We start from the raw sequence: 23,637 nt of genomic DNA, 5'->3' as shown, positions 1-23,637 counted from the left end.
TCACTAAGTTTTTCTCCAGTCCGTAACAAACACTCACGCCTACACTTGGCCAACCATCCGTTGCACTTTGCTCAGCAGCACTTTGCTCTCTCTTCCAAGTCTCTTTTTCCCATACTGATCAGGCCGCTTGGCTCTGGCCATGGCCTCTCGTTCCTTCTGTTTCAATTCCTTTTCCTTCCTCTTGGCTTCCATCTCCTGCTTGCGCTTCTCGGCAATTTCCATCTCCTTGGCGAACGCAGAGGGTTTTTGTCGCCGTTTCCGGCGGCCCTGCTCATCGCGATTGTTGGAATTCGCAGGCTTGGGTCTAGGCTTCGGTTCAGGCGAAGGTGCATTCAGCATTGCCTGTCTCTCGGGGTGTAGTTCCATGCTGGCGGGTTCCGGCTGGGGAGCATGCTCCTCGCCATCCCTTCTGTTCTCCGCATTGTCTTCGGACTGCTCCTCCGAGTAGATGGATTTGGACGGGGCCGCTGCGAGTTCCTGAGCTTTGATCTTCGCGTAGGCCTTCTTGACTTTGGCCTTTTGGATCAGATCCCTTTTTATCTTTTGGGCTGCACGAGTAGAAATAGTCAGCAGGGGATGTGATCGGCATTGGCGAGCGCAAGTAGCAAACCTTTACGGCGATATGTGCCATCGGGCAGATTCGCAGGGCCGACGGAGAAACCCCTCTTCTTTTTGACCGGGGGCTCTGCGCCTTGGTTCTCACTGCTGGCCTCTGCATCACGAGGCCTTTTTGGTGCCATTGTGGTGCGGTGTTTGTGCAGTATCGATATCGATATCGATAATCGAGAACCGTTGGTGGCGACGAAAAAAAGCTCAGGAGCGCCTAGCGTCGGGCGAGACCCGCGCGCGAACCTTGCGGTAAATGGAGGAACAGTCTTCGATAGCGCAACGATCTAGCATCAGATATCGGAGACAAAAGCGCCTAGAAGCGAAGCTCGGTCTTTTCCAGGCGAGGCGGTGGGGGACGAATGACGTGCGAGGCGGAGGCTCAGATGGAGTCATGCTGAAGCCCGTGAGCTCCGCGAAAGCTCCATCCTCGACCTCTCCTCCTCTTCCTCGCCGTCTCTCGTTCTTCCTGCTCCCACTCGTTGTCCTCCAGTAGACAGAGGAATTCGCAGTGTATACAGACAGAATATCTATCCGGCCGTTCTTGTACAGTACTATTTCTTGCCTATCCCCGGCGGTCCTCGTACATGGGACTCTCCCCGCCACTCCGGCAGTGCCACTTCACATTTGCTCGTTCCCTCGTCACTGGATGACGAGGTTGCCACGTCTCTTGTTTATATGTGAAATGTCGAAATTTCTCTTTTTTCCTTGATATCTGTTTTCAAACTATCATGCCCATTTTCCAGGATCCGGACCGTGGACAATTCTATGGCTCGTGGTCTGCCGAACCCGGCGGCGACGACGAGGGCTCCAGACCTCCTTCTAGGTACACGAAGGATAAGCGTAATAATGCGGAGAACACCCAGATGGGTGGCACTTCTCCGGTTGACGACAACATGGAGAACTACAGTCTCTCCAGGTTGCATACGAGTGATCGGGAAGAACTCATCCAGCGCATTAAAAGAGGCCAGAGCCCAACGTGGGTTCCCAATCGCTCGGTAAGTTCACCTTATTCCCCATGATGAACTTGCTTTCCAGGGACAGCACAAGGGATTCCAAGACTCCTTGCTGTTATCCGTATCACCGGGAGAAAGTCCTTGTGCTACAAGTTCATAACATTCCCGTTTTTACACCATGTCCCACTTTTTTGTCTGGAGTTACACAGCTAACTCGGATTTATATAGTTAGGGGAGTATCTTAACCACCACACTCGTCCTTCGGAATCGCTAGTTCTGGATTTGCAGAATACAGGGGACTCTCGACCAGAGAATGACCGTGAAGATGGGCGCAATATGAATGACAAAGAAGTCTTGAGCTCTCCCGCTGAAATTGAGCGGCCAAGATCAGCTTTGCATTCGGGGGATTTTAGAGAAGGGTCAACCCAAGAAAGGAACCAAGAACCGACACGTTCGACCCTTAATAGTCAGCGAGATGGCTCCCATTCCGGGTACCTTGCCTCGTCCCCTACTACGCCGTGGTACAGTCCTTCGGTTTTCTCTCCGCTGAGGAGAGAAAATGATACCAATTCGAGATCCCCGCAGGTTGCCGCCTCGCCGTCCCGGTCGCGGGCACCGTCAATGGGATCGAGCTATGTCCTCAAGGCTCCGACGAGCCCGCTTGTCTACCAAGCGAACAATACTGACTTAGATTTTTCGTCCAATGTTGATCTGATGGATTTATCTGACACTCCGGAGAAGAGTAATCGGCGTCGAACCCTGCCGCCTGAAACCTTCCGGCAACTAGAGTCCTCTCCATCGAGCCAATCGAGGGCTATCAATTTCAGCAGACCCCGTGCTCCAACGAGACGTGAAGAGTCGTTCCCTTCCCAAGCGTCTCAGCCTCGGAGGTCTCTGACTTCGGCGTATAGTCTTCAACTGGCGTCGTCGCCTCATTCACCGACTCCTCGCTTTAGAAGACCGTCCTTTGCCTCAGATATCTCTCCAATGCACCATGCTCCGATGGTCGGTTCCTACGAAGAGTCGATTTTGCGCGGCAGAATGTCGACGACTCCTTCAAAGCCCCTCGATTTCACTGCGCAGATCGGGGTCCTGGGCAAAGGAAAGTGTAAACCCAATCTCAGATGCCCACCACATGTCACGGTGCCTTTTCCCGCCGTTTTCTACAGCTACCCAACATCAGGAAATGGCAGGTCCATATCCGATGATAGCCCCAGCCCTTATGTCGGCTTGATCGACCTTGAAAATTCCCTTCCCAGAGAAGATCTGAATGCGCATCGACGCCGCAGACGTCACACAAGCCCGACCCGGGGTGATGTCGATCACAATCTAGACGATTCCGTAAATACCAAAATGAACCACAAGGATCAACTGGAACGTCGAATGCGGGAGAAGAGACACAGAAGGTCACAGTCCCCCAAGGCTCCTCCAGGAGGCTGCTACAGAATCCCTCAACAGGGGCAGCTGCAGATCGTGATCAAGAACCCGAATAAAACAGCAGTAAAGCTTTTCTTGGTTCCATATGATCTCAGCGACATGGAACCTGGAACAAAAACGTTTATCAGACAGCGGAGCTACTCAGCGGGTCCAATCATTGACATGCCGCTGAGTGCCCGTAAGAATCTAGGTACAGACCGTCCGGAGGCTTCGCTGAATCCAACGGAAGACCCCAAGGACAAACCGGTTTTGAGATACCTGATTCATTTGAATATTTGCTGCCCATCGAAGGGCCGCTACTACCTCCACTCGAGCATACGCGTCGTCTTTGCAAACAGGGTTCCCGACGGCAAAGAGAAGCTACGTAACGAGACACAATACCCTGAACCGCGGTACAGCCCTTACAAACCTGTCAGGGAAACTGCTTTTGGCAGTGCTGGTGCCAGATTGGCTGCTGAGAAGGCGCTTCGCAGACGGAGCGGAGGAATAGCCCTTGGAGGCGGACCTATGCCTTTTGACAGTGCTGCTCATGTGCCATCGCAATATCCTCATCGTTTACCCTCCAGCAGTTTCCGATCGAAGGTTGCTGCGATTCCATTTCAGCTGCCTTCGATTTCGACAAGGCAGGAGGAGCTCACCCCCGATGCTGACCGGTACCGAGAAGATGAAGAAGCTAGATGGATGCCGACATCATCTCAGCAGCCAACATCTCCCTCGAGGCCACAGCATTACACCGATTCTCAGTTTTCGGACTCTTCAGGCGTGAAGATGTCCGAAAGCACAGTGGGACTTTATAACAAGCTTAATAAGGGAGACGTTGGGTACGGAGGCTACCCGTTCGGATCGCTCTCCAGTGGCTCTGATGCCGGAGAAAGCTTGCTGGCTAAACGGTTAAGAGGATTGGATGTCCAAAAGAAGGAAGAAGGAGGTTCAAAATAGGCCAGAATGACAACGTTATTAAATCCCGTTGACGGGAACTACTTTACGGCGGCGCTTTTCTGTGCTCTCTTATAAATTGTTCAAGATAAAGTTCAAGGTCGTTTTTTTGGAGAAAAACAGACGCGTTGGTTCTGAACTAACTAGCTAGCAGCTTCAGAAGGTTCCGACGACTCATCGTCTCGTCTCGTTTCAGTCTCTCTCTCACTCTCCATCCTCACAGAACCGTTTCCCAAGGCTATGTTTGGCGTAAAAGAGGCCGGTTATACCCTTTTTTATTTGTCGAATTCAATCCAATCGACATTCAACTTGATCCTGGATCCTGGAACCCTTGGATACAAGCATCTTAATAACATACTACGGCAGGTTCTTGTCTCTTTAACACCCCTCTTCCTTGGCGAAGACGGGTGCTGCCATCGATCGTTTTTCATCCGTTTCCTTTGTCTCATAAGGTCCCTTTGTCTTCGTTTGGTTCTGCGGAACATGCCATATATAACTATAATTACTACTAACTTTTTTCGAAAGCGCTGTTTCGTTTTGTTTCGTTTTCGTCATGGGACGAAATCGAATCGACATTCTTCCGTCGATTTAATAAATGTACATATATAATAATTCTGATTCTGGTAATCAACAACAGAATGAAATTCTTTAATTCTTGGTCCGCGGGTTGTAAAGTCATAGTCGTAGTCGAGTGCTCCCTACTCAACCTGGTAGGCTCTACTTGTCGCTACGTGACCTAGGTAGACTTGAATTGATCCGTTCTCTCTCGATCTATGTATACCTTGATTAGACCTGAGCACTCTCAAGGACCTACTTACATAGGTAGATGCTGTCCGCGTAAAGAATGCTCAAGTGGACAGACAGTCAGACAGCGTGTGCACCTTACTGTCACTGCCACTCCCAATCAAAGACTAGATCAAAAGTCTATACATATGTATACTACATGGTACTTAATATTGACGAGTTCTTTCAGTTGTTATCGGCAAAGGTTTGTAAAATTCTCAAATATTTACACAACTCTTCAAAATAGTAACAAGAATTTTCCTTCTTTGGGGAAGTGAAGAGGAAGCGAAGAATCGAATAGAAGTATTTGCTCAAAGGGGTGATGATGATGGATGGATGATTGATGATAGCGGGTGTGGGGGGGGCGATCAAAAAGGTGTGTTTGTGAATGGACTCTATCCACTTAATATTTCCAAAATTTCAAATGCCACTCCTTTATCCACATCAATCGATGCGCTATACTAACCGCACACAAGAGATAAAAAAAGGGATATGTAACCTCCAGCCAACCCGCAGCTTCCTCCAGGGAAAAGCAATACAGGTTTTTGTAGACTAGCTAAATTACCCAGCGTGCTCGACAATCTCACTGACGAGAACGCCATCCTTGACGTAGCTCTTGATCTGCTCCGGAACAGGGCACTCCTTGGTGTCCTCGTCGGTTCCCTCCTTGGGTGGCAGCATGATGTTCACACCGGTGCACTTGCTGGTGAAGACCTCAGTGTTCAGACTCTGCTGACTCAAGTAGACGGTGGCGCCGTCGACCTGGTCCAACAGGACGGTCGGGACCACGCCGTCGATCTGCAGCGCGAACTTGGGCGACTTGATCACCTCAAGACTGCTGACGAGGGAGTCGACGATGATGGAGAGGCCGTTGCAGTTGTCGATGGATATGGCGTTTGCTTTGTTCGACACCTTGAGGATGGTCTTGTTGCAACGGGAGATCAGGATGGACTGATTCTGCTGGGCTGGTATCTCGACGATGCCTCCGGGGTTATCGAAGTTCTCGATGTACCACTTATTCGCCTCAAGCTCCTTGCGCGGCGGTTTCTTCGCGCGCATGCTCTCCGGCTTGGGCTTCTTGCCGGGAGCGGGGCTCTTGGGACGATTAGACGACGTCGACGCAACGCTGCTCAGGGAGTTGCTGCGATCGGGGACCGTCGAGCCGGCACGTAGAGCGGGATTCTTGTGCGTCATCTCCGACTTGTCGACCTTGCGGAGGCCAGAAGTAATACCCTCTCCCTGGTTTATTTGAGCAAAGACGGCGGACATGTCACCGGCCGGAGGCTTTGAGGCAGGTGGAGCTGCAGCAGGGGGTGGTGGTGGTGGTGGTGGTGGTGGAGCACCGCCGGAGACGTTGAAGTTTGCAGCTGGAGGTGGTGGAGGGGGCGGCGGCACTGTGTTTGAAGATCCAGAACCAGATTGTATTTGCCTGAGGGCCTCGAGAGCATCGACACCGCTCTGGTTCCAAGTCAGGCCCTTCGGGTAGTGTTTCTTAAGGTACGCGACAAGTGACTTGAAGATCCGGTAGTACGCTTGAATGTACTGGACGTGGGTAGGGTCCCTGGCGAAGAGTCAGCATAAATGCGCAATCTGTCTGGCAGAGCTTTCATCTCCCTACTTCTCCTTGTAGTCTTTCAGCACTTTGTTGCCGTAATATTCGATACCCCCCAGCATTTCATTGACAAAGTCTGCGGGCTTCGACTCAAAGAACCATCCCAAAGCGACAATACCTTCGGCAACCGCGCTCAGGTGGTTGAACAGCGGGGACGGTCTGTTCGATTCTCGGAGGTTGTTGATAGTATCCGAAGCCTTGTGAAGCTCAGTCATGAGCTCTGGAGAGTGAGTTTCTGGCTTCTTTGCTTTCGTGGAAACGTAGATGTAGGTGCTCTCAGCCTGGAAAGCCCGGAGGACTGCTCTGGACTGTTCGTCGCGTCACAACCGTCAGTACCCTCTTTGGATTCCATGTCTAACAGCCAGACAAAGGGCAGATTATCTCACCTGTTCAGCAACCAGACCCCCGATCTTTTGGCCGATCTCCACGAAGTTCTCAACATCATTCTTGATCAAGGCATCGAAATCCTGAACGGCTGGCGGGATGGGATCGGCGGCAGGAGCTGCTGGAGGAGGGGGAGGGGCTATCGGCTTTGGAGGTTCAGGAATAGTGTTCTGTGGAGGAGCTACCGGGCTCGCGTGGTTGACACCATTTCCCCCGTCGAAGGACATGGCCATGTCCTCGAGGCGCGAAGTCGCGGCCTCCAGCCTGTCAAGAAGTATACATGTCAGCTCAAGATCCGGACAAAGCACGTAGGAACGCGAGGACTGGCCGCAGCGCCGAGTAGAGACCAGAAGCATCACAGTACGTACCGCTTGATCAGGGTGGTCAAATTGTGCATGTGGTTGCCGGTCGCCATCTTGTTCACCCCTCGATGTGTCGAGGATACGGCTTGCGTGGACACCTGGTTAAGGGGGCAGAAATTCAAGGGAAGACAGGCAAGAGCAGCGCCCCAAGGGTCACAGTTTCTCACGAGAAAAGGCTCTACGGAGTAGAGAGGACCCCAAAGCACTTTATGAGACACCTGTCTTTGTGAATCTCGTGGTGTCGCAGAAGTTGCAGGGCAGGTCCACGGGTGGTGATGGATGTTCCTGAAATGGCCTCCGCCCGAGCTCCATGGAGTGGGCCTTTACCGTACCATACGGCACCGCCGCCAAGGCTAAAGCGGGCGGACCCCCAAAGGCCACGATGCAAAATGACATGTGCTGTATTACCCCGTACCCCTGGCCACTCCGTACCTGCGAGGGTCTGATATCCCGTTCTCGCCGCTTTTCAGACCATCACAGATAGCACATCTACTCCCAATTGAAAGATCTTTTAGGGGTCGTTTCTCGATCATGGCTACTCCCGAGACGGTTACAAAATCCTCAAACGATGAAATCGAGTTTTGCACTCTTGGCATGTTCATCCTTGGTATGGTATACCTGCATGATATAATATATATTTCGCCCAGCTGATAACATATTACTTCTAAGCCTTGGATGGCCATTCCTTTTCCTAGCCCACACCGTACTTGGCTAACAATGTTTTGGTTAGATGACATCGAATTTGGCGGTTCTATCCCTCCGGTAAAAGGTGTCCTTGGTGGGGCAGCGTCTTTTGCTGTTGTTGGGGCTCGCCTCGTAGCGGGGAAGGAGCACTCGCAATCCGTGAGTTGGATTGTCGACATGGGTTCTGATTTTCCTCCAGAGGTATTAGGCGTTATCAAGTCATGGGGTACTCGATGTGTTATCCGCGAAGACAAAGGGAGATTGACTACGAGAGCGTGGAATGGCTATGGCCCGAACGAGAAGCGGGGTTCGTCTCGCTAGCACACGCCCCTCTACCAACACTATCTTGCTGATGAGACGCAGACTTCAAGTACCTGACGCCGCGACTGCGCCTGGAGCCGCATATGCTCTCTAAGGAGCAGGTATTCTCGAGGACTTTCCACATGGTCTGCTCCTCCGCCCGTTGCATTTCAATTGTGCAGGGTATCTTGCAGAGGAGAGAAGAGATGCTTCGAGAGGGCTACATCCCTTCTTCAGGCGCGGCAGCAGCAAGGCCGATCTTCGTCTGGGAGCCCGTTCCAGACCGCTGCACGCCCGAAGAACAGGAAAGATTCTTCGCGGCCAGCCGTGTGGTGGACGTGGTCAGCCCTAACGAACTAGAGCTAGGGATGATGTTCGGCCGACCAGGCTGGAATGAGAAGAACAAGAGTGATCAGGACCTTGTCAAGAGGATTCTGAAGTCAGGTATCGGTCCGGACGGCAACGGGGTACTTGTGATTAGAGCGGGGAAAGATGGTAGCTACTCATATTCTAGGAATCTGGGACTCTGGCTTCCTGCGTATCACCAGCTCGGCCCTTCGCAGACCTCACCTGTGGTCGATCCTACAGGCGCCGGAAATTCATTTCTGGGAGCATTGGCCCAGGGCATGATAAGTCAGGGTAGACCTCCGGCAAAGATGATCGAATCCAGTCTCGGGCGAAGTCCTGTCTGGAGAGATGTGGTTGATTCCTGGGGAAGGAATGGGCAGATCCCTATGGCATTGATCTGCGCATCGGTCGCCGCAGCGTTTGTGGTGGAGCAAATAGGCGTGCCTCAGATATCAGTGTCAAGTGATGGAGAGGAACTCTGGAACGGACATGCATTTCTGGAAAGAGTCCGCTTGTATTCACAGCGACTGTATAAAACGCTTCAAGAGACTCCGCAAAGACATGACTGGCTAATAGATTGATCGACTGATTGACCGACCCCTATTCTTGCCGTACAGCGCAGTGACATGAACAGAACTGCCATTATCATCCCCATACCGATTCATTCCCTAAGCTGATTCTTTCTTTGCGGCCTGCTCCCTCTCGTACTCGATTATCTGCTTGCTCCAACTAGATGGTAAAGAGGATGAGTATGCGCAATCGCATGATAGGACTGGGGCAAACACTGACTAGCGACTTGGGAAGAATCTCCCGGGTTCGGGCATCTTATCACGATGTTCTCGCTCTGCACTGATACTCCAGGTCACTGAGCAGATGCCCAACATGACGGCAGCCATGATGGCGGTGTTGGCTCTCCAGTTGGCCGGTTGAGCGTACCAGCCTCCTGCGGGGGACCAGACTTCCTTGGGGTACCTGCCCCAGACAGCGGTTAGCCAAGCCTTTAACAATAGCAGGGCCGTGGGCCAAGGGGTCATCAGAATCACGACATACGGGATCTTGCCACCTCCGCCCATCTTGCAATGTGCGACTGAATTGACGGATACTGTAGGCACAGGTTGGGGAAGAGATCTGGGGTCGTGTAGGCTGGGGTTCAGGCCAACCCCAGAGCACGCGGCCCAATCAATGGCCGGTTGAGTCGGCGGCGCGGCTATGACCACAAGCGGTCTAGTGCGCTTTCTCACACGACCGCTAGGACGCCCGAAGGCCCGTGACTTCGAAGCTCGACATTATTTTTCTCGAGCGAACGACGGACCACCCGCATACGCCTCTCGACTCCCGTTCTCCCCCATCCTCTTGCTGCCATTCTTTTTTTCTTTTCTTCTCTTTGTTTTAGGGTCCCTCGAGCGCATAGGATCCCCAGATGAAGAGGCTGCAGCTCCTGCGATGGAGCAGTTCGGTCCTTGCGCCGCGGGTCCGGCCATATAACCACCGCCTGCAGCAACATCTCTACACCGGATTACGGCAGCAGTCAACAGCCTCGCCTGTCCTCCAGGCCGAAGATGAGCAATTGATCGAAGAACAGCCTCCAGTTCCGCCAGCTGGGTCGCAACAGTCAAGACGTCTCTACCCCTCACCACCGGTCGAGGCGGCCCGCGAGTCCGCAAAACTCTCCGCACTACATGCCCGACTCTACCTACCTTCTCGATTACCGGTGGAAACGCTGGCACGAACTCTGGTGGATGCTTCAGCAGACCCGAACCCCGATTTCAATAACGAATCCCTGGCCACACTGGGCCATGACCTCCTAACCTACTACACCTCCGAACACCTCCTTTGCACCTACCCTCGGCTCCCCTTGACCGTCATCTTCGCCGCCATGTACGCATATGTTGGGCCCAAGACTCTTGCAGCTATGACGAGAGAATGGGGTGTGGAGTTCGCAGCCGTGCCCGGCGGAGAGGTGGACCCGGGTCTGCTCCAGTTCAAGAGAGTTCCTCCAGGTGCCGACCTCAATGCGGAGCCAGTAACGGGTACAACGAGGCCGAACGATCACCGAAAGTCGTGGAGGAAATCAATGACCTCGAGGGTGGTCTACGATGATGAGTTTGGCGACCCGACAAAGGCGCCCTCAGACCCATTATCTTCCTCTCCCTCCGTCCCGGACCCCCGGACCATCAAGGGTGTTACCACCGAGGAGGCAAGCGCAAAATTCGTCCGGGCCGTCATGGGTGCCGTTTACCTGCACGCTGGCCGTCCTGCTGCTAAACGATTTTTCAAGGAACACTTCCTTTCGAGACACCTCAACATCTCCGAGCTGTTCGATTTCTCCCAGCCGACACGTGACCTGACCCGGCTCTGCGCCAGGGAGAATTTCGAACGCCCCGTCGCAAAGATCATTAGCGAGACTGGTCGCAAGAGCAGACATCCCGTTTTCGTGGTGGGTATCTACTCTGGTCAGGACAAGTTGGGCGAGGGTGCGGGTGCCAGTCTGGTCGAGGCCCGAACCAGGGCCGCGGTCGCGGCTCTAAAGGGTTGGTATCTGTACAGCCCACTGAATGTGCGTGTGCCCAGCTCCATGGAAGAGGAGGGTGCGAAGCCGTGGAAGCCGGTCTACGTGGATCTAGGTGAGGTTATTGTCTGAAGCAGCAAGAAGGGGCGGTGCCGAGGATAAGGCGCCTTTTTTCATTGTTTTTGTCTGTTTCTTTGGGGACCGGGCGGGTAACAAAGGAACAACGACTCCCTGTTACAAAATCAGGTGCTGTATAGTATGGGAAATCTATTTCGTTTGTGTATTCTCCTGTCTTGCTCTTTCTCCTTTCTCCGGTCATTTTCTCTTAGGGCTTCTGACTCTACATGAGCTTGGAACTAGATGGTGGACATGGACGATATCTGCTTAGTATATACCTACGAGCATGTCACTCTCTTCACAGCAGCCTCCGCCGGAGTGCAAGCAGTGAGCGGCCTTCCGCCCCGTCCGGTCCGAACACTGCCATCGAAGTGATCGAACCCTGCGGAGGTCGGAAATTGATGATGCTACCCTTACAAAGAGGGTCGTTATGGGATGATGAGCGAATGGAAATAGTCTGATGTTGTTACGAGTTGCATGTCTGGGAGAGGTTCTGGTCAACGCGATGGCGAAGGTCATGACAAGTACAGGGCAAGTCCTGCGGTGCGGACGGCATCCTTTGTAAGCTAGATGTAGGAGGCAGTTCCAAATCAGAGGTCTTGTAATGTACAACTCGAACTAGCAGCCGTCGTTGGAATGGTGAATAGTGATAAATAGTGATAAGGCGACGCTCCGTTACTCTTGCGCGCGCCCGTATTGCAGACCATGTCAACGACGAGCGGGGCTAGGATGTTGGCCTCCTTGAGTCGTCAATGGGAAGATCGCCGCAAGTCATTACTCTGGGCTAACGATTTCGTCTTCCCAATTTGCGCTCTCATGATCATTACTTGTTTTCCGTTTGCTGCGTGTCCTTCCTATCCTCTTTCTCTCCAAGACTATCGAGGTACCTGCCGTACTCTTCCCATAGCTGCAATACGCCAGCTCCAAATAATTCCTTCCAGAAACCCTCTTTACCATCGCCCTCCTTATCACCATCCATAGACGCGTCGTCGTCTTCACCCACATATCCGACCCTCAGTAGACGATCGTTCAACATGCCAACAGCCCCAGTCCCGACCCGGACATCCTCCAACCACTCCAGGAAGAACGCCGTATGCTGATACCCCTGATCCCATCTGTCTGTTCTGTCCTCCGCACCCGTCGGCCGCTTCCAGTGCGGCGGCACCAGGCCCGCCTTTAACCGGACAAAGTCCGCTATGCCCTCGATCAGGCCACCCGGCGGGCGCGGGACAGGCTCACCATCTCCATCAGGTGCCTGAGGCGGCGAGATGTGCTGGTAGCAGTGGACCAGCTCGTGGGTAAGCACGCCCGCGAGCTCACTCACGGGGTCTGGGTACCTGGTCGTCCAGGTGCGAATGTAGGAGAGTGAAAAGTGGATCTCCTTGTGGTCGTTGTCCAGGTCGATGCCCGTTGTGTAGGCAACGCCACTGAAGTCGCGGAGGACGAGGGTTACGGAGCGGGTGGGTGGGATGGAAGGGGTGAAGGTGATGCAGGGCTGCTTCTTCTTTTCCTCCGTTGCTGGGGCGGCGGCGGAGGCGGTCAGAGGCGCATCTTGTGGATGGGCACTTGGCGGAAGGGACGGGGGAGTGTAGAGGTGCTTGATGATGGCGGAAAGAGCGGTTTCGAGGACGGACGTCACATCGGGAAGGAGCGAGAGGAAGGCGGTCGAGGCGGGATGGCGGAGATCGTTGAGATGGAGGCGGAGCGTTGGGGTCGGGAGTTTCGGCCCGTTGCCCCGGGAATCCTCCTGCCCGTCGCGGGCGGAGCTGGGATCCTGCCCCGGGACCCTGGGAACTGGGGACGGGGAGGCAGCGGAGGTGGTCATCTCGGAGGATGTGTGCAGCGTGCAGAGGTTCAGTAGATGAGATATGCCAGGTAGAGTGTACCTTAGGTACCTAAGGAACTTGGCTGTTCTGCAGGTCAGCAGCCTGGAGCGGTGCCGGTCGGGCTGTCAGTCGCGTGGGGTCGGGATTGAAAGGCGGAAGGGCCATTAATCCATAGCGTCAATGAACCCTGGCATGAAGAAATGCTAGCTGCGAGGATCCGCACGAATTTGCAGTCTAAAAAAGGGCCAGACGTCGTGGGTTCTTGGTGCCTCTGCGGTGACAGCGCTTGTCGGGGTCGGAATGCACGCGGAGATCCACAAGGCTGAGTGAGGCGTCGATCGCGGACGAGCCGTTGACCACTTAGGTTGTCGCGTGGCATGACAGGAGTTTTTCCACCTCCTCGGGTCTCGAGCCGATCGGGGAGATGAAGAGAAACGGTTCGAATGATCGTAGCGGGAACAGGTGTTGTCGTCTCAATGCGTCAGTTCTGCATTGGCATGGTATTGTTCTGCGACCACGCTCAGTAGGATATATATTTCCGTACTGCTCCGGATGTATTTTTGGCGTCGTCGCGTCGCAATAGGGGCTACGTATCCGACAGGAGTATCTACGAGCCACATGTATCCTACACACTGTGCCAACACAACCATTTGACTCTGTAACCGCTCACATCTGCTGGACGAAGCTGCAGGCTGTCCTGTGACCCTCTTCCTCGCACGCCTTCTCCCTTCCAACCATCTCCAGGACATCGCCCACCCGCAAACGTCCGGGCGGCGTGAACCCCTCACCTGTTCCAGCAACAGCGCAGCGCAACCACGGTTCGCCCCCAAAGTCTGCAGCGGACACGGCAACAGGTAAACAAACATCGGATAGGCTGACACTGCTTTTCGTTTTCCCTCGATTTTCCCTCCTTCCTGCTGGTCGCCTCGCCGTCATCGCGGTCGTACGGCGCGCTTATCGGGCAGCGTTGACCGGGCGCCTATCGCACTCTCCTGCGCTAGCCCCATCGAGCACGTCCCTCTCGGCGTCCTTCGCCGCCCCCGTCTCCATAATCATCATCTCCGTGTGCTCCTTCTCCCTCCTCCACAACCCACCTCCTTCCTCGCCGTCGCCCGCAGAACGCTCCTGCGCCGTTCTCTGCTCGCAGCTGCAGTCGCTTCCACATCAGGTACGTGTTCCTTCCCTCCTGCACTCGACGCTGGCCCGTCTTCTGTTGATAGCCCCGTCGTCTTCCCTCTCCTCTTCTCTCCTCCACACCACCATCTTCCCGCTGTTCGCGCTCTCATCCCGTTACATCTGCATCGGTTTCCCCTTCAACAGCCTTTTTACAGTTCATCATGAGCGCGAAAGCGTCTCTATATACTTCCTGCATTGCTTTGATATCTCTCCGGTAACCGTGAAAACTGACACCATGGAGACCAACAGGGTTCAGCTCTCCTTCACGGTCACGGAGCTTGCTCTGCTCCTTACCCTGCTTGCATCTCTCAGCCCTCTCAAGTTCTTCCAATCCTGTCTTCTTCTTGCCATCCTCTATGTGCCCGCCCTCTTCTGCGTCCACGGAGTGAACGCGTTCGCAATCATGGAGGCAAAGGCGGCCGAGCTTCTGGCCGTGCTGAAGAGCAACAACCATTCGGTCGATACCAAGGTAGGCCAGCTTACCGGTCTCAAATCCGACATCAAACAGAAAAACGTTCCCGAGGGGGCGGTACCACCGATCTTCGAGAGCCTACGAGTTGCGATAGGTTCCCAGCATTCCGCCTTGGCCGGAGCTGGCTTTTCCGCCCTTGGCCATTTTCTACGGAGGCTGTTTATCCAAAACCAACACAACCTTATCTCGTCTCAAGGCCGTAGTCTCTACCCTGTGCTGGTGGACCGCCTAGGAGACTATAAGGAGCGAATCCGCACTCACGCCGCGCAAGCATTTACAGATATATGGCCTGCTGCGAGTTCAGAGGTCGAGCACCATGTGCTAGAGGTTGCACTGGTTGGCAAGAACCCAAGAGCCAAAGAGACGAGTATGATCTGGCTCGTGAAGGTACCTTGCTTCGGCCCCTCCTTTTCTGCAATCACTGACGGTTGTCTGTGTAGATGACGCAGAATCACGGCCTATTATTCCGTCCCTATGTGCCAAACCTCGTGTCTTGCCTTGAAGATGCGGACAATGGCGTTCGCGAGACCGCCAAACAGACAGTCGTCACACTATTCAAGTACGCCTTGGCTTTCCCTCTTCGTCTGCCATTGTTTCTATCTCGTCCGCTAATTCCCACTTTAGAAACGCCCCGCCTCGAGCGCAGTCTGATTTGAAGAAACAACTTGTGATTCTCGATGTTAGAAAATCGATTGCAAACCTGATTCTTACGAGTATCGGTCTCCTGGACCAGGATGCGGTCTCCATTTACTCTCAGCCTCGATCTGAGATCATTCGACCTGCGAGTAGTATTTCTCACTACCGCCCTCGGGAAGAAATAGAGCGTCCAAAGTCGGTGCTTTCTGTGCGCTCTCATTCCCACGTTGATGCAGCAAAAGATGGTATGCAATATGTCTTTTCTGTTCCTTATCATTATTTCAAGGTCTGACAAGATCCGTCTTTTCAGAAAGCAACAAAGAGTCCGATCTTCTAAAGCGACCGAAGTCGGTGTTTTCTTTGTATGCCCCCTCTGACGCACCAAAGGATGGTATGCAAGGTGTCTTTCTTACTCCGTACCATTGTATTCATGATCTGACAATATCCCTTAGTGCTTGAGATGCAGCACGAATCCAAATCTCCCAAGCTGATTGAATATCCGATGTCAATTGAGCCCGCGAAGCAACCTGAGCTTCAGAGCGACCCTGAACAATCTGAATATCCCGAAATTGCAAACCAGCATGAGACGCAGAAGCAACTTGAGCTTCAAAGAGTCACTGAACTCCAGAAAGAGCGCGAGCCGCAGAAGCAGCTCGTAGTACCAAAACAGCGTGAGCTTGCAAAGAAGCCCGCCGTTCCGAAACCACTAGATATACCGAAAGCGGCCGCCTCGTCAAAGAGTGGCACGACGGATTCTCTTACTTCGCCCGTCTCTCCCGTCGAGACACTGGAGAGCGACATTGATCCACTATATGTTCATTCCCACAAAGAGATCGACGACATGGTCCGTGGGATGGTCCCCCATTTTGAGGGTAGGGAGACCGAACAGAACTGGGGTGCTCGTGAGAAGAGCATCATGACGCTTCGAAGATTGACCCGGGGTAATGCACCCCATGATTTTTCGCCTCACTTCATTGGCGCCATCAAAACACTTCTTGATGGTATTCTGAAGGTGGTTAATTCGCTGAGAACGACCCTGTCGGCCAGAGGTTGTCTGCTTATCCAAGAAGTTGCCAGGACGTGTGGAACTGGACTCGATCCTATGGTTGAGATCATCCTTATTAACTTACTGAAACTGTGCGGTGCGATGAAGAAGATCAGCGCCCAAACATGCAACACAACTGTCGATACTATTATCGCAAACGTCACGTACTCGTCACGTCTTATGCAACACATGTGGTCGGCGTGTCAGGAGAAGAACGCGCAGCCACGTCTTTTCGCCACCGGTTGGCTGAAGACACTGATTAACAAACAATCTCGACACAAAAGCTCGGTAGAACACGGTGGTGGCCTGGAACTGATGGAAAAATGCATCAAAAAAGGTCTTGGGGATCCTAACCCTGGCGTCCGGGAGAGCATGCGGGGAACATTCTGGGCGTTCTACAAAGTGTGGCCCGGAAAAGCTAACGAGTATGTATATCCTCCTGATGGCTTTCGAAGATAGGTTACTAATGATCACAGGATCATGTCGACACTCGACGCTAAGTCGAAGTCATTGCTGGAGAAGGACCCAGCGAATCCTAACATTGGTACATCTTCATCGAACGACAACTCGGGCGGAACCCGACCTGCGTTTTCTAGCAGCACATCGGCAGCTGCTAAGCGTCCTACTCTAAAGGAATCCATCGCGGCCCAGAAGAAGGCCCGCCAGGCGGCAGGAAAGAACCTGCCTCCTCGCCCTGAATCGGCTCAATCATCCTTTTCGGACGCGAAGACGACGCGGCCTGCCGCAACGCGCGCTCCCGCTGCCAAGTCGTCCGCGGTCCGTACCGTGCCAACCGGCACTCCTCTATCATCACTATCATCCGCCCCTATGCGGCCCGCGATAAAACCTCGCAGGCCTGAAATTGCTCGTCCCGCGACGGCTGATCCATATGCTCGTCGTCCACCCACTGCCGGCTCACAGCCCAAGGGCCCCAGCCCGTCAGAGAGCCCTCAGAAGGCTCAAACGAACTCTGCAACCACTCCAGGAGCTAAATCGTCCAGACTGGACACGGCGCCTGTGAGCATCACCAAATCGAAGCCTAAGAGACTTGACATTTCGACACTATCCAGAGGTGGTATTGAAGACCACCCTTCCACGATCCCGGCCACTACTAGTCCCCCCCGTTCCATGCCCTCTCCAAAGGAGTTACCGAATATCGACCCCGTTAAGGTCTATGAAGACCCCGTACCGTCGGCTTCTAAGGAAGCCACCTCCCCTACTACCACTACCACTACCACGGTGAATCGGTCCCCAAGGGAGAATCGGTCGCCCAACAGCAAGGAGAATCGGTCTCCGAATACATCATCGTCGACGTCATCCAGCCGTTCTGTCTCAAAGTCAACTGCTCTGGAAGAACTTCCATTGAATGAGCCGGCTTACCGAGACAACATACAGTTCCCTCTTCCAGAGGAACCATTTGAAGGCGTCGAGACGACTAGCAGTGAGAATACTCAGCGTCGCTGGAGAAAGGTTGAGATCTCCGAGAAGCGGCGGTCCATTAGTCCTCGTTCGAAGGATCCCGTCAAGGCACGGGACATGATCGACAAGGGCATTGAGAAAATCCGTGCGAAAGCGATGGACGTTCACGGTTACAGGAAGCTCCAAGGCTTGATCAAACACCACGACTCGATTTTTACTGATGAATCCAAGTACGACGAGATGCTCATGGCTTTACTCAACGACTTGGAAGGACCTCCTGATGAAAAGCCGCTCCCACTGGGTCGGCCGTTAGATTTGAAAACACAAGTTCTCGTCACCATCCGCCTCCTTTTTGACCACAAGAACCCCTACATCCCTGCGTATTATCCCCGCGTGACGACGGCGATTCTCAATGCTCGGAAGCATTACGAACTCACTAGCCACATTGTCAGTGGCCTTGAACAGACAGTCGACAAGATTGTCGCGGCCTGTAAGCCGCATGGCGTGATGGAAGCGGTCTTGGAGTTGCTTGAAACTGAGAACAGGGATGACGAAGGATACCGTGCAATCGGTATGGGTCTATATGTTCTGAAAGGACTAATCCATCGACTCAACAACGCCGGCACCAGAGCGAGCCAGCCTATTCTGGAGCGAATCGGCAAATTCGCTCAATGTTGTCTGAACGATCCGCGCCCAGAAGTAAGGTGCGCGACGACTGAACTTTGTGTGGAACTACACAAGATGATCCCGAATAACGATCAGTTTTTTAAATTGGTGGATTCCCCATTGGGGGATCATAGAAACCTTCTCACCTACTACATTGAGAAGGCGAAGAGATGATCCTTTTTTGGTTTTTTGTTTAAGTTGGAAATCAGCGTTTTTCTTCGGTTTTGGAAATAGCGGGCTCAAATACTTCATATTCTTATTTGTATTCTTATTCATCAGTATATAGTTAGTAATGAAATGTTCTCAAAGAACCGTCTTATGGTATCTGGGCGTGCCCCCCACTGCGCATCCGGCGTAGATTAGTAGTAATGTTTAAGAACCGCTCATGCTATCTGGGAGAGCCCTCTGCTACGAAGCCACGGTGGATCAACTCAGCCGGAACCCATAGCACAACTGACCTCGTCAAGAACTTGGCCTTGGATTCATCTGCCGTAGAGATACAGTAGGATACTACAAAAGGAGCTTCGGTCACGTCTGGTAAACAGTCTTCGGACACCACCGCCGTCTAGCTTCTTACAACGTTCTTCCTGTGACTTCGTGAGTACAACTCCGATAATAGTGATGGATCTACTACGCCACCTTATACTCTGATTCAATTCCACATCTTCCTACACCTGGCCTAGCATTTTGATGGGCTCGCGGTGAATCGAGCCCGGACGACTAAACTGAGGCATTCACCCAGCCTTCAGTAAAGTGATCGGTCGCTTTTCCTCCCTTGCCAATTCTTCACAGGCAGTCACCAAACCGAGCAAACATAGTGATCCAAAGGTATGAGGATGAAAGCCCTGATTCTTTCCATCTACCTAACTAGCTGACGGCTTTTCTATTATTCGTCGAATTCAGATGCCTACTCCTTCGAGACCGATCAAATATCACCATATCGGACTATCGCCGGAAAAATATGATATATCAACAATTTGATCTTTGATGTGAGTGCTGAGCGTGCTACCACTAAGCAGTAGTGGCAGTATTTACTGACACTTCTGCTCCTGGCTAGGGAACTTCCTCACCTACTACATCACAAAGAAGTCAACAAGGACTGTCGTCTGTCCTATTACGGCCATAGGACAAACTTCTTCTGGGAGTGCAAGGCAGACGAGTTCAAGATTTCCTTGGCGAATCAACATGTGTTCCCAGTCCCATGATTTTGGCAGTTGCTCTTCTCAACACGGTCTCACCTGACCAAATATTCCCTGGACTCTCTGCAAACTGGACCTTAACAACTTCAAGAACAATCTCGCGGAATTCAATGTAGAGAGTGACAAGGAATCCAGAGGTTGAAATCATCCTTCAGCACCGCGGGCTTCTTGCTGATGGGCATGTGTTTATGTCCTGGCAAGTTAGCTCTGCCGAATCCTTCTACACCCACCATGGCGTCTCTCTGGGTCCGTCTTCAGCGGACACATAGGCACGATAGGAATTGACAATGACCAGGTTAATAATTATATCGATCTACATTGACGCCTTAGCGATATGCCTTGCGTCGGCGTGGTTTTACAACCCAACCTGAGTTGGTTAATTTACCAAATATATGTACCATTCAAAAGCATGATAGCAAGGTAAAAATATTCACCACTTGGACTTGAGTGAGGGTATTCTAACGCTTAGCAGGGGTGCACGATATGGTCCAAAACGAGGAAGAATACTGCTGATCATGTTTAGAACAAGCAGCTTTATTGCGGTGACGAACACTGGTGGGTATCACCAAAATTTGCTTTCGTCCGGATATCCGGTGTGCGACGACTGAGCTCTGTGTCGAGCTACACAAGATGGTTGCAAAGGAAGAAGACTTCTGGAGGATGATGGATTCCCCTATGGGGGATCACAGAAATCTGCTCATGTACTACATTGAGAAGGCAAAGAGATAATCCTTTTTTGGTTTTTGTGTTTTCTTCAAGTTGGACATCAGCAATTTTTCTTTTATTTTGGAGAGAGCGGAACTTCAAATTCTGGATCGTGTTCTATATCATCATTTGTCAGGTGCCAGGTTCACCCGGACCGGTCTCACCTATATCCATTCCTCTACGAGTCAGCCTGCTTCCTGCTTCCCATCTGCATATCTTACCATAATAGAGACTTTTCCTTCTGGGATTCTTGGATGTAACCAGTGTGAAGATAGCGCTTCTGTATAATGAAAGGTTGACTTTAAAGGGTTTTCTTATAGTATCTGTGTGTGGCCCAACTATGTACTGTACAGAGCCAGCCTGGATTACAACAGTCTGGACATATTCTAGCCTGCACTAGTGAATCGTGCCATTAGTCTCAGTAAGTACCGAACGTCGTCAGCTGGTTGGTCCGCTCACCAGACTTCTCCAGCAATTCGACAGCAAATGCCATCCGTCTAATTGTCATTTGCGAGTAAAATGTATGTGTAACTTGTTTTAATCCTAATTTCTCCAATCTAGATTATTATTATTATTATATTCAAGTTTAACGTCCATACCGAGCCTTCCGGCTATGACAGACCCATCTCTTGGGCGAAAGCCCCTATCAGTATCTAAAGTCTTCTTTGATCAATCTGTGCCTTTTCCTCGCCCCAGGCCGCCTAAATGCGCAGGGCTTTTGGGCCCTAGAAGCCCTCCTTGGTGCCACTGTCAGTTTGGGTGTCACCTACCTGCTGCAGGCCACCCTTCCCTGCTATCCCTCCCCCTCTCGCTCCGCCTCTTCTAGAGCCTGTAGCCCCCATTTGTCGTCTATTTGTGCTCTGATAATTGCCCCTGTCTCTTCTCCTGGGGCACAGTCTACTCTTGTGTCTGCCAGAAACTGCAGAATAGCCTTGGTAGCCCTAGGGTCCCCAAAGAGCCTTCCCTCAGGGTGGCCCTCGGCCATCGTCAGTATGGCAACTCTAGCCCTGGTCAAGTTCTTGTATAGAGCTGTTCGCTGCCGTCGCCACTGTCTACACTCAAACAGGAGGTGGTAGACTGACTCCTTGAGTGCCTGGCACCCCTGGCATGCCTCTGATTCTCGTGCCTGGGTCTTTTGTAGGTAGGTCCCAATGGCCGCATGGCCTATTTTAAGCTGGTAGTACCGACTGGCTATCTTCTTTAGGGCTGCAGCAGCTACTGGGTCTTGTCTTCAGCCAGGTTGTGCCCTATATACTCTCTGAGCTTCTAGGCTTCTGCGGCCTAGTGTCTTTGTGAGCCATTGTTGTCCATGGGCCCAAATTACTTCTGTGTGAGCTTGATTCACATAGGCCAGGGAAAGCTCTCCAGAGCCTTTTTGGGGCGTCTTTTCAGCTGCTTGTTTAGCTGCCTGGTCGGCCCTTTCGTTCCCCTCGATGCCATGGTGCCCAGGGATCCATTGGATTGTAACTTGCCTGCCTTGAGCTTCTAGGGCCCGAGCCGCTTGATGAGCTTGGATGGCTAGTCCTTGCCCGGGGCCTGATTGTCGGTGTTGGAGTCGTGCGATGGCTGCCTGGGAATCTAGGTAAGATGGTGACTGGTCCCTGGCCACAAAGCCTTGGGGCGAGCTCTAAGGCCCTGCATGCTCCTATAAGCTCTGCATCGAACACTTCCTCCCCCTTTCCCAAGGGGATCTCCCGTGTCTGCCAGACCCCTTGGGGGTTCTGCCATGCAATGCCTGCGCCTACCTGGCCATTTTCTAGCCGTGAACCATCTGACCAGAGGCTTAGACCTGGGCGAGCCTCCTGGGCGGCCTTGAGGGCTTGGTCGGTTGATAGAGTCTTTATTTGCCCTGGGAAGGATGCTGGGCTTGTCTCGACTGTCTCGAAGCCTCCAGAAGGATCAATAGGGATAGTGCCAGCTAATTGATAGGCTAGCTGTTGCCCTAATGACTATGGACCCTGGCGTCTAGCGCTTCTCTCTGCCCATACCATGTCACCTTCTGGTTGCTCTTCGGGCTGCGCATGCTGGTCTCCATCTCGGAAGGAGACTGGAAGTATCTGTCTAGCTAAGTGATTCCCTGGCAGGCCTAGGAGTCTTACTGCGTACCCTAGCTGCCTTGCTGCTAGGAGGGTTTCTGCTGGTGGTATGCCTGCCTCCCGAATCAGAGGACCTATAGGGGTGGTTTGATACATGCCTGTGATGGCTTGGGCCTGCCGGTTGGTGAGGCGTTGGATGCCTTCTAGCCGATCTTTCTGCCCTTGCCACCATAGCTCAGCTCCATATAGGGCTATGGCCTGGATGGCTGCCACCTGAATTCTTTGGACTAGGCCTGGGGCCAGTCCTTGCTGTCGGCATAGGGCTTGCACCTGTGTTTCAGCCTTTGGTGCCTTCTGAAGACGGGTTTGATAGTGGGTTTTTAGCGTTAGCCCAGCATCTAGCCATATGCCTAGCCAGCGGGTGGCCTCCTTATTAAAAGCCACTTGGTGATTCCCTATGGAGATACTTGCCCGACAAACCTGTTCCTTTAGTGCCTTGCCTCGTTTTCGGGTGAACAAGGTCACCTCAGTCTTTTCAGCATCAAATTGTACTGCGTTAGCCTGCCCCCAGGCTATGGCAGCCTCCCCTGCCTCCTGCAGCTGCTTGCAGACCTGATCTACTGAGCTGCCATGGGCTATAAGCCCTATATCATCTGCAAAGGATAGGGCCCTAACCCCGGGGACTACCCCCTCTATGGCCTGTAAAACCCCACTCAGGTAAATCACAAAGAGAATTGGCGAGACTGGGGAGCCTTGGGGCACCCCTGAGTTAATAGGGTGCTCTAGTCCCTGGTGGCCATCAATTACCAATTGAACCTGCCGGTCCGTTAGGAATGATTGTACCCAGCATATTAGGTCGCCATCAATACCCGGCTCCCCCATTCTTGCAACAAGCCTAGCTGGGTTCACATGGTCGAAGGCTCCTTTAACATCTAGGAATAGAGCTGCTGCCAGCTGCTTCTGTGCCCATCCTAGATGGACCTCATGAATTAGGCAGGCCACAGCATCAATAGCGCTTCGGCGTCTCCGGCTTCCCCATCTGACCTGGGTGTAGAGCTCCTGTTGCTTCACAGTGGTCTGCTATGGCATTGGCAGCTATCTTCTCGATAATTTTACCTAGGCAGTTTAGAAGGCTGATGACCCTATAGGCCTTGACTAGGGTATAGTCAGGTTTATTAGGCTTCCGAAGCAGGATCCCTTTAGCAGTCTTCCACGCCTGGGGGTGGATTCCTAGTCGAAAGCATTGCCTGGCTATGGCCTCCAATCTAGATAAATGTGTAAGTGAACAAGCGACGTATTCTTTCCAGTCTATATACATGCAACTCAAAGATCTGCCATCCAGTCGTCAATAGACTCGAACTGGGAATTCTTCATGGTCTGAACCATTCTCTAAACCTGGTGCTCAGAGGAGTTCATGCGTAAC

At 52.6% G+C, this 23,637-nt stretch overlaps 8 protein-coding genes across 8 annotated transcripts; 4 read left to right on the top strand and 4 right to left on the bottom strand.

Moving 5' to 3' along the window:
• Nucleotides 1-39: 39 nt before the first annotated feature.
• Nucleotides 40-740, bottom strand: VTN00DRAFT_9059 (uncharacterized protein; the record flags this gene model as incomplete). The annotated part of the gene is made up of 2 exons (XM_069435977.1): nt 40-548; nt 611-740. 2 exons carry the CDS (start codon nt 738-740, stop codon nt 40-42), a joined length of 639 nt encoding a protein of 212 aa, XP_069284644.1.
• Nucleotides 741-1,337: 597 nt separating this feature from the next.
• Nucleotides 1,338-3,938, top strand: VTN00DRAFT_9058 (uncharacterized protein; the record flags this gene model as incomplete). Its single annotated transcript, XM_069435976.1, has 2 exons — nt 1,338-1,604; nt 1,791-3,938. The coding sequence occupies 2 exons, from the start codon at nt 1,338-1,340 to the stop codon at nt 3,936-3,938; spliced, it is 2,415 nt and encodes an 804-aa protein (XP_069284643.1).
• A 1,341-nt stretch (nt 3,939-5,279) lies between these two features.
• Nucleotides 5,280-7,129, bottom strand: VTN00DRAFT_9057 (uncharacterized protein; the record flags this gene model as incomplete). The annotated part of the gene is made up of 4 exons (XM_069435975.1): nt 5,280-6,279; nt 6,337-6,638; nt 6,717-6,978; nt 7,083-7,129. The coding sequence occupies 4 exons, from the start codon at nt 7,127-7,129 to the stop codon at nt 5,280-5,282; spliced, it is 1,611 nt and encodes a 536-aa protein (XP_069284642.1).
• Nucleotides 7,130-7,607: 478 nt separating this feature from the next.
• On the top strand, nt 7,608-8,989 carry VTN00DRAFT_9056 (uncharacterized protein; the record flags this gene model as incomplete). The annotated part of the gene is made up of 3 exons (XM_069435974.1): nt 7,608-7,683; nt 7,807-8,067; nt 8,124-8,989. The coding sequence occupies 3 exons, from the start codon at nt 7,608-7,610 to the stop codon at nt 8,987-8,989; spliced, it is 1,203 nt and encodes a 400-aa protein (XP_069284641.1).
• Nucleotides 8,990-9,076: 87 nt separating this feature from the next.
• Nucleotides 9,077-9,481, bottom strand: VTN00DRAFT_9055 (uncharacterized protein; the record flags this gene model as incomplete). Its single annotated transcript, XM_069435973.1, has 3 exons — nt 9,077-9,137; nt 9,198-9,380; nt 9,459-9,481. 3 exons carry the CDS (start codon nt 9,479-9,481, stop codon nt 9,077-9,079), a joined length of 267 nt encoding a protein of 88 aa, XP_069284640.1.
• Nucleotides 9,482-9,828: 347 nt separating this feature from the next.
• On the top strand, nt 9,829-11,049 carry VTN00DRAFT_9054 (mitochondrial 54S ribosomal protein mL44; the record flags this gene model as incomplete). The annotated part of the gene is made up of 1 exon (XM_069435972.1): nt 9,829-11,049. One exon carries the CDS (start codon nt 9,829-9,831, stop codon nt 11,047-11,049), a length of 1,221 nt encoding a protein of 406 aa, XP_069284639.1.
• Nucleotides 11,050-11,857: 808 nt separating this feature from the next.
• VTN00DRAFT_9053 (uncharacterized protein) lies at nt 11,858-12,859 on the bottom strand (the record flags this gene model as incomplete). The annotated part of the gene is made up of 1 exon (XM_069435971.1): nt 11,858-12,859. The coding sequence occupies one exon, from the start codon at nt 12,857-12,859 to the stop codon at nt 11,858-11,860; it is 1,002 nt and encodes a 333-aa protein (XP_069284638.1).
• A 301-nt stretch (nt 12,860-13,160) lies between these two features.
• On the top strand, nt 13,161-18,448 carry VTN00DRAFT_9052 (uncharacterized protein; the record flags this gene model as incomplete). The annotated part of the gene is made up of 7 exons (XM_069435970.1): nt 13,161-13,186; nt 13,605-14,895; nt 14,949-15,067; nt 15,133-15,389; nt 15,455-15,535; nt 15,597-16,614; nt 16,666-18,448. 7 exons carry the CDS (start codon nt 13,161-13,163, stop codon nt 18,446-18,448), a joined length of 4,575 nt encoding a protein of 1,524 aa, XP_069284637.1.
• Nucleotides 18,449-23,637: the final 5,189 nt, after the last annotated feature.

Source organism: Thermoascus crustaceus (assembly GCF_041956765.1).
Source record: "Thermoascus crustaceus strain CBS 181.67 unplaced genomic scaffold VTN00scaffold_7, whole genome shotgun sequence".
Classification (NCBI taxonomy): Eukaryota; Fungi; Ascomycota; class Eurotiomycetes; order Eurotiales; family Thermoascaceae; genus Thermoascus; species Thermoascus crustaceus.
The sequence above is the reverse complement of the archived record's forward strand: the minus strand, read 5'-3'. Positions and strand labels throughout refer to the sequence as shown.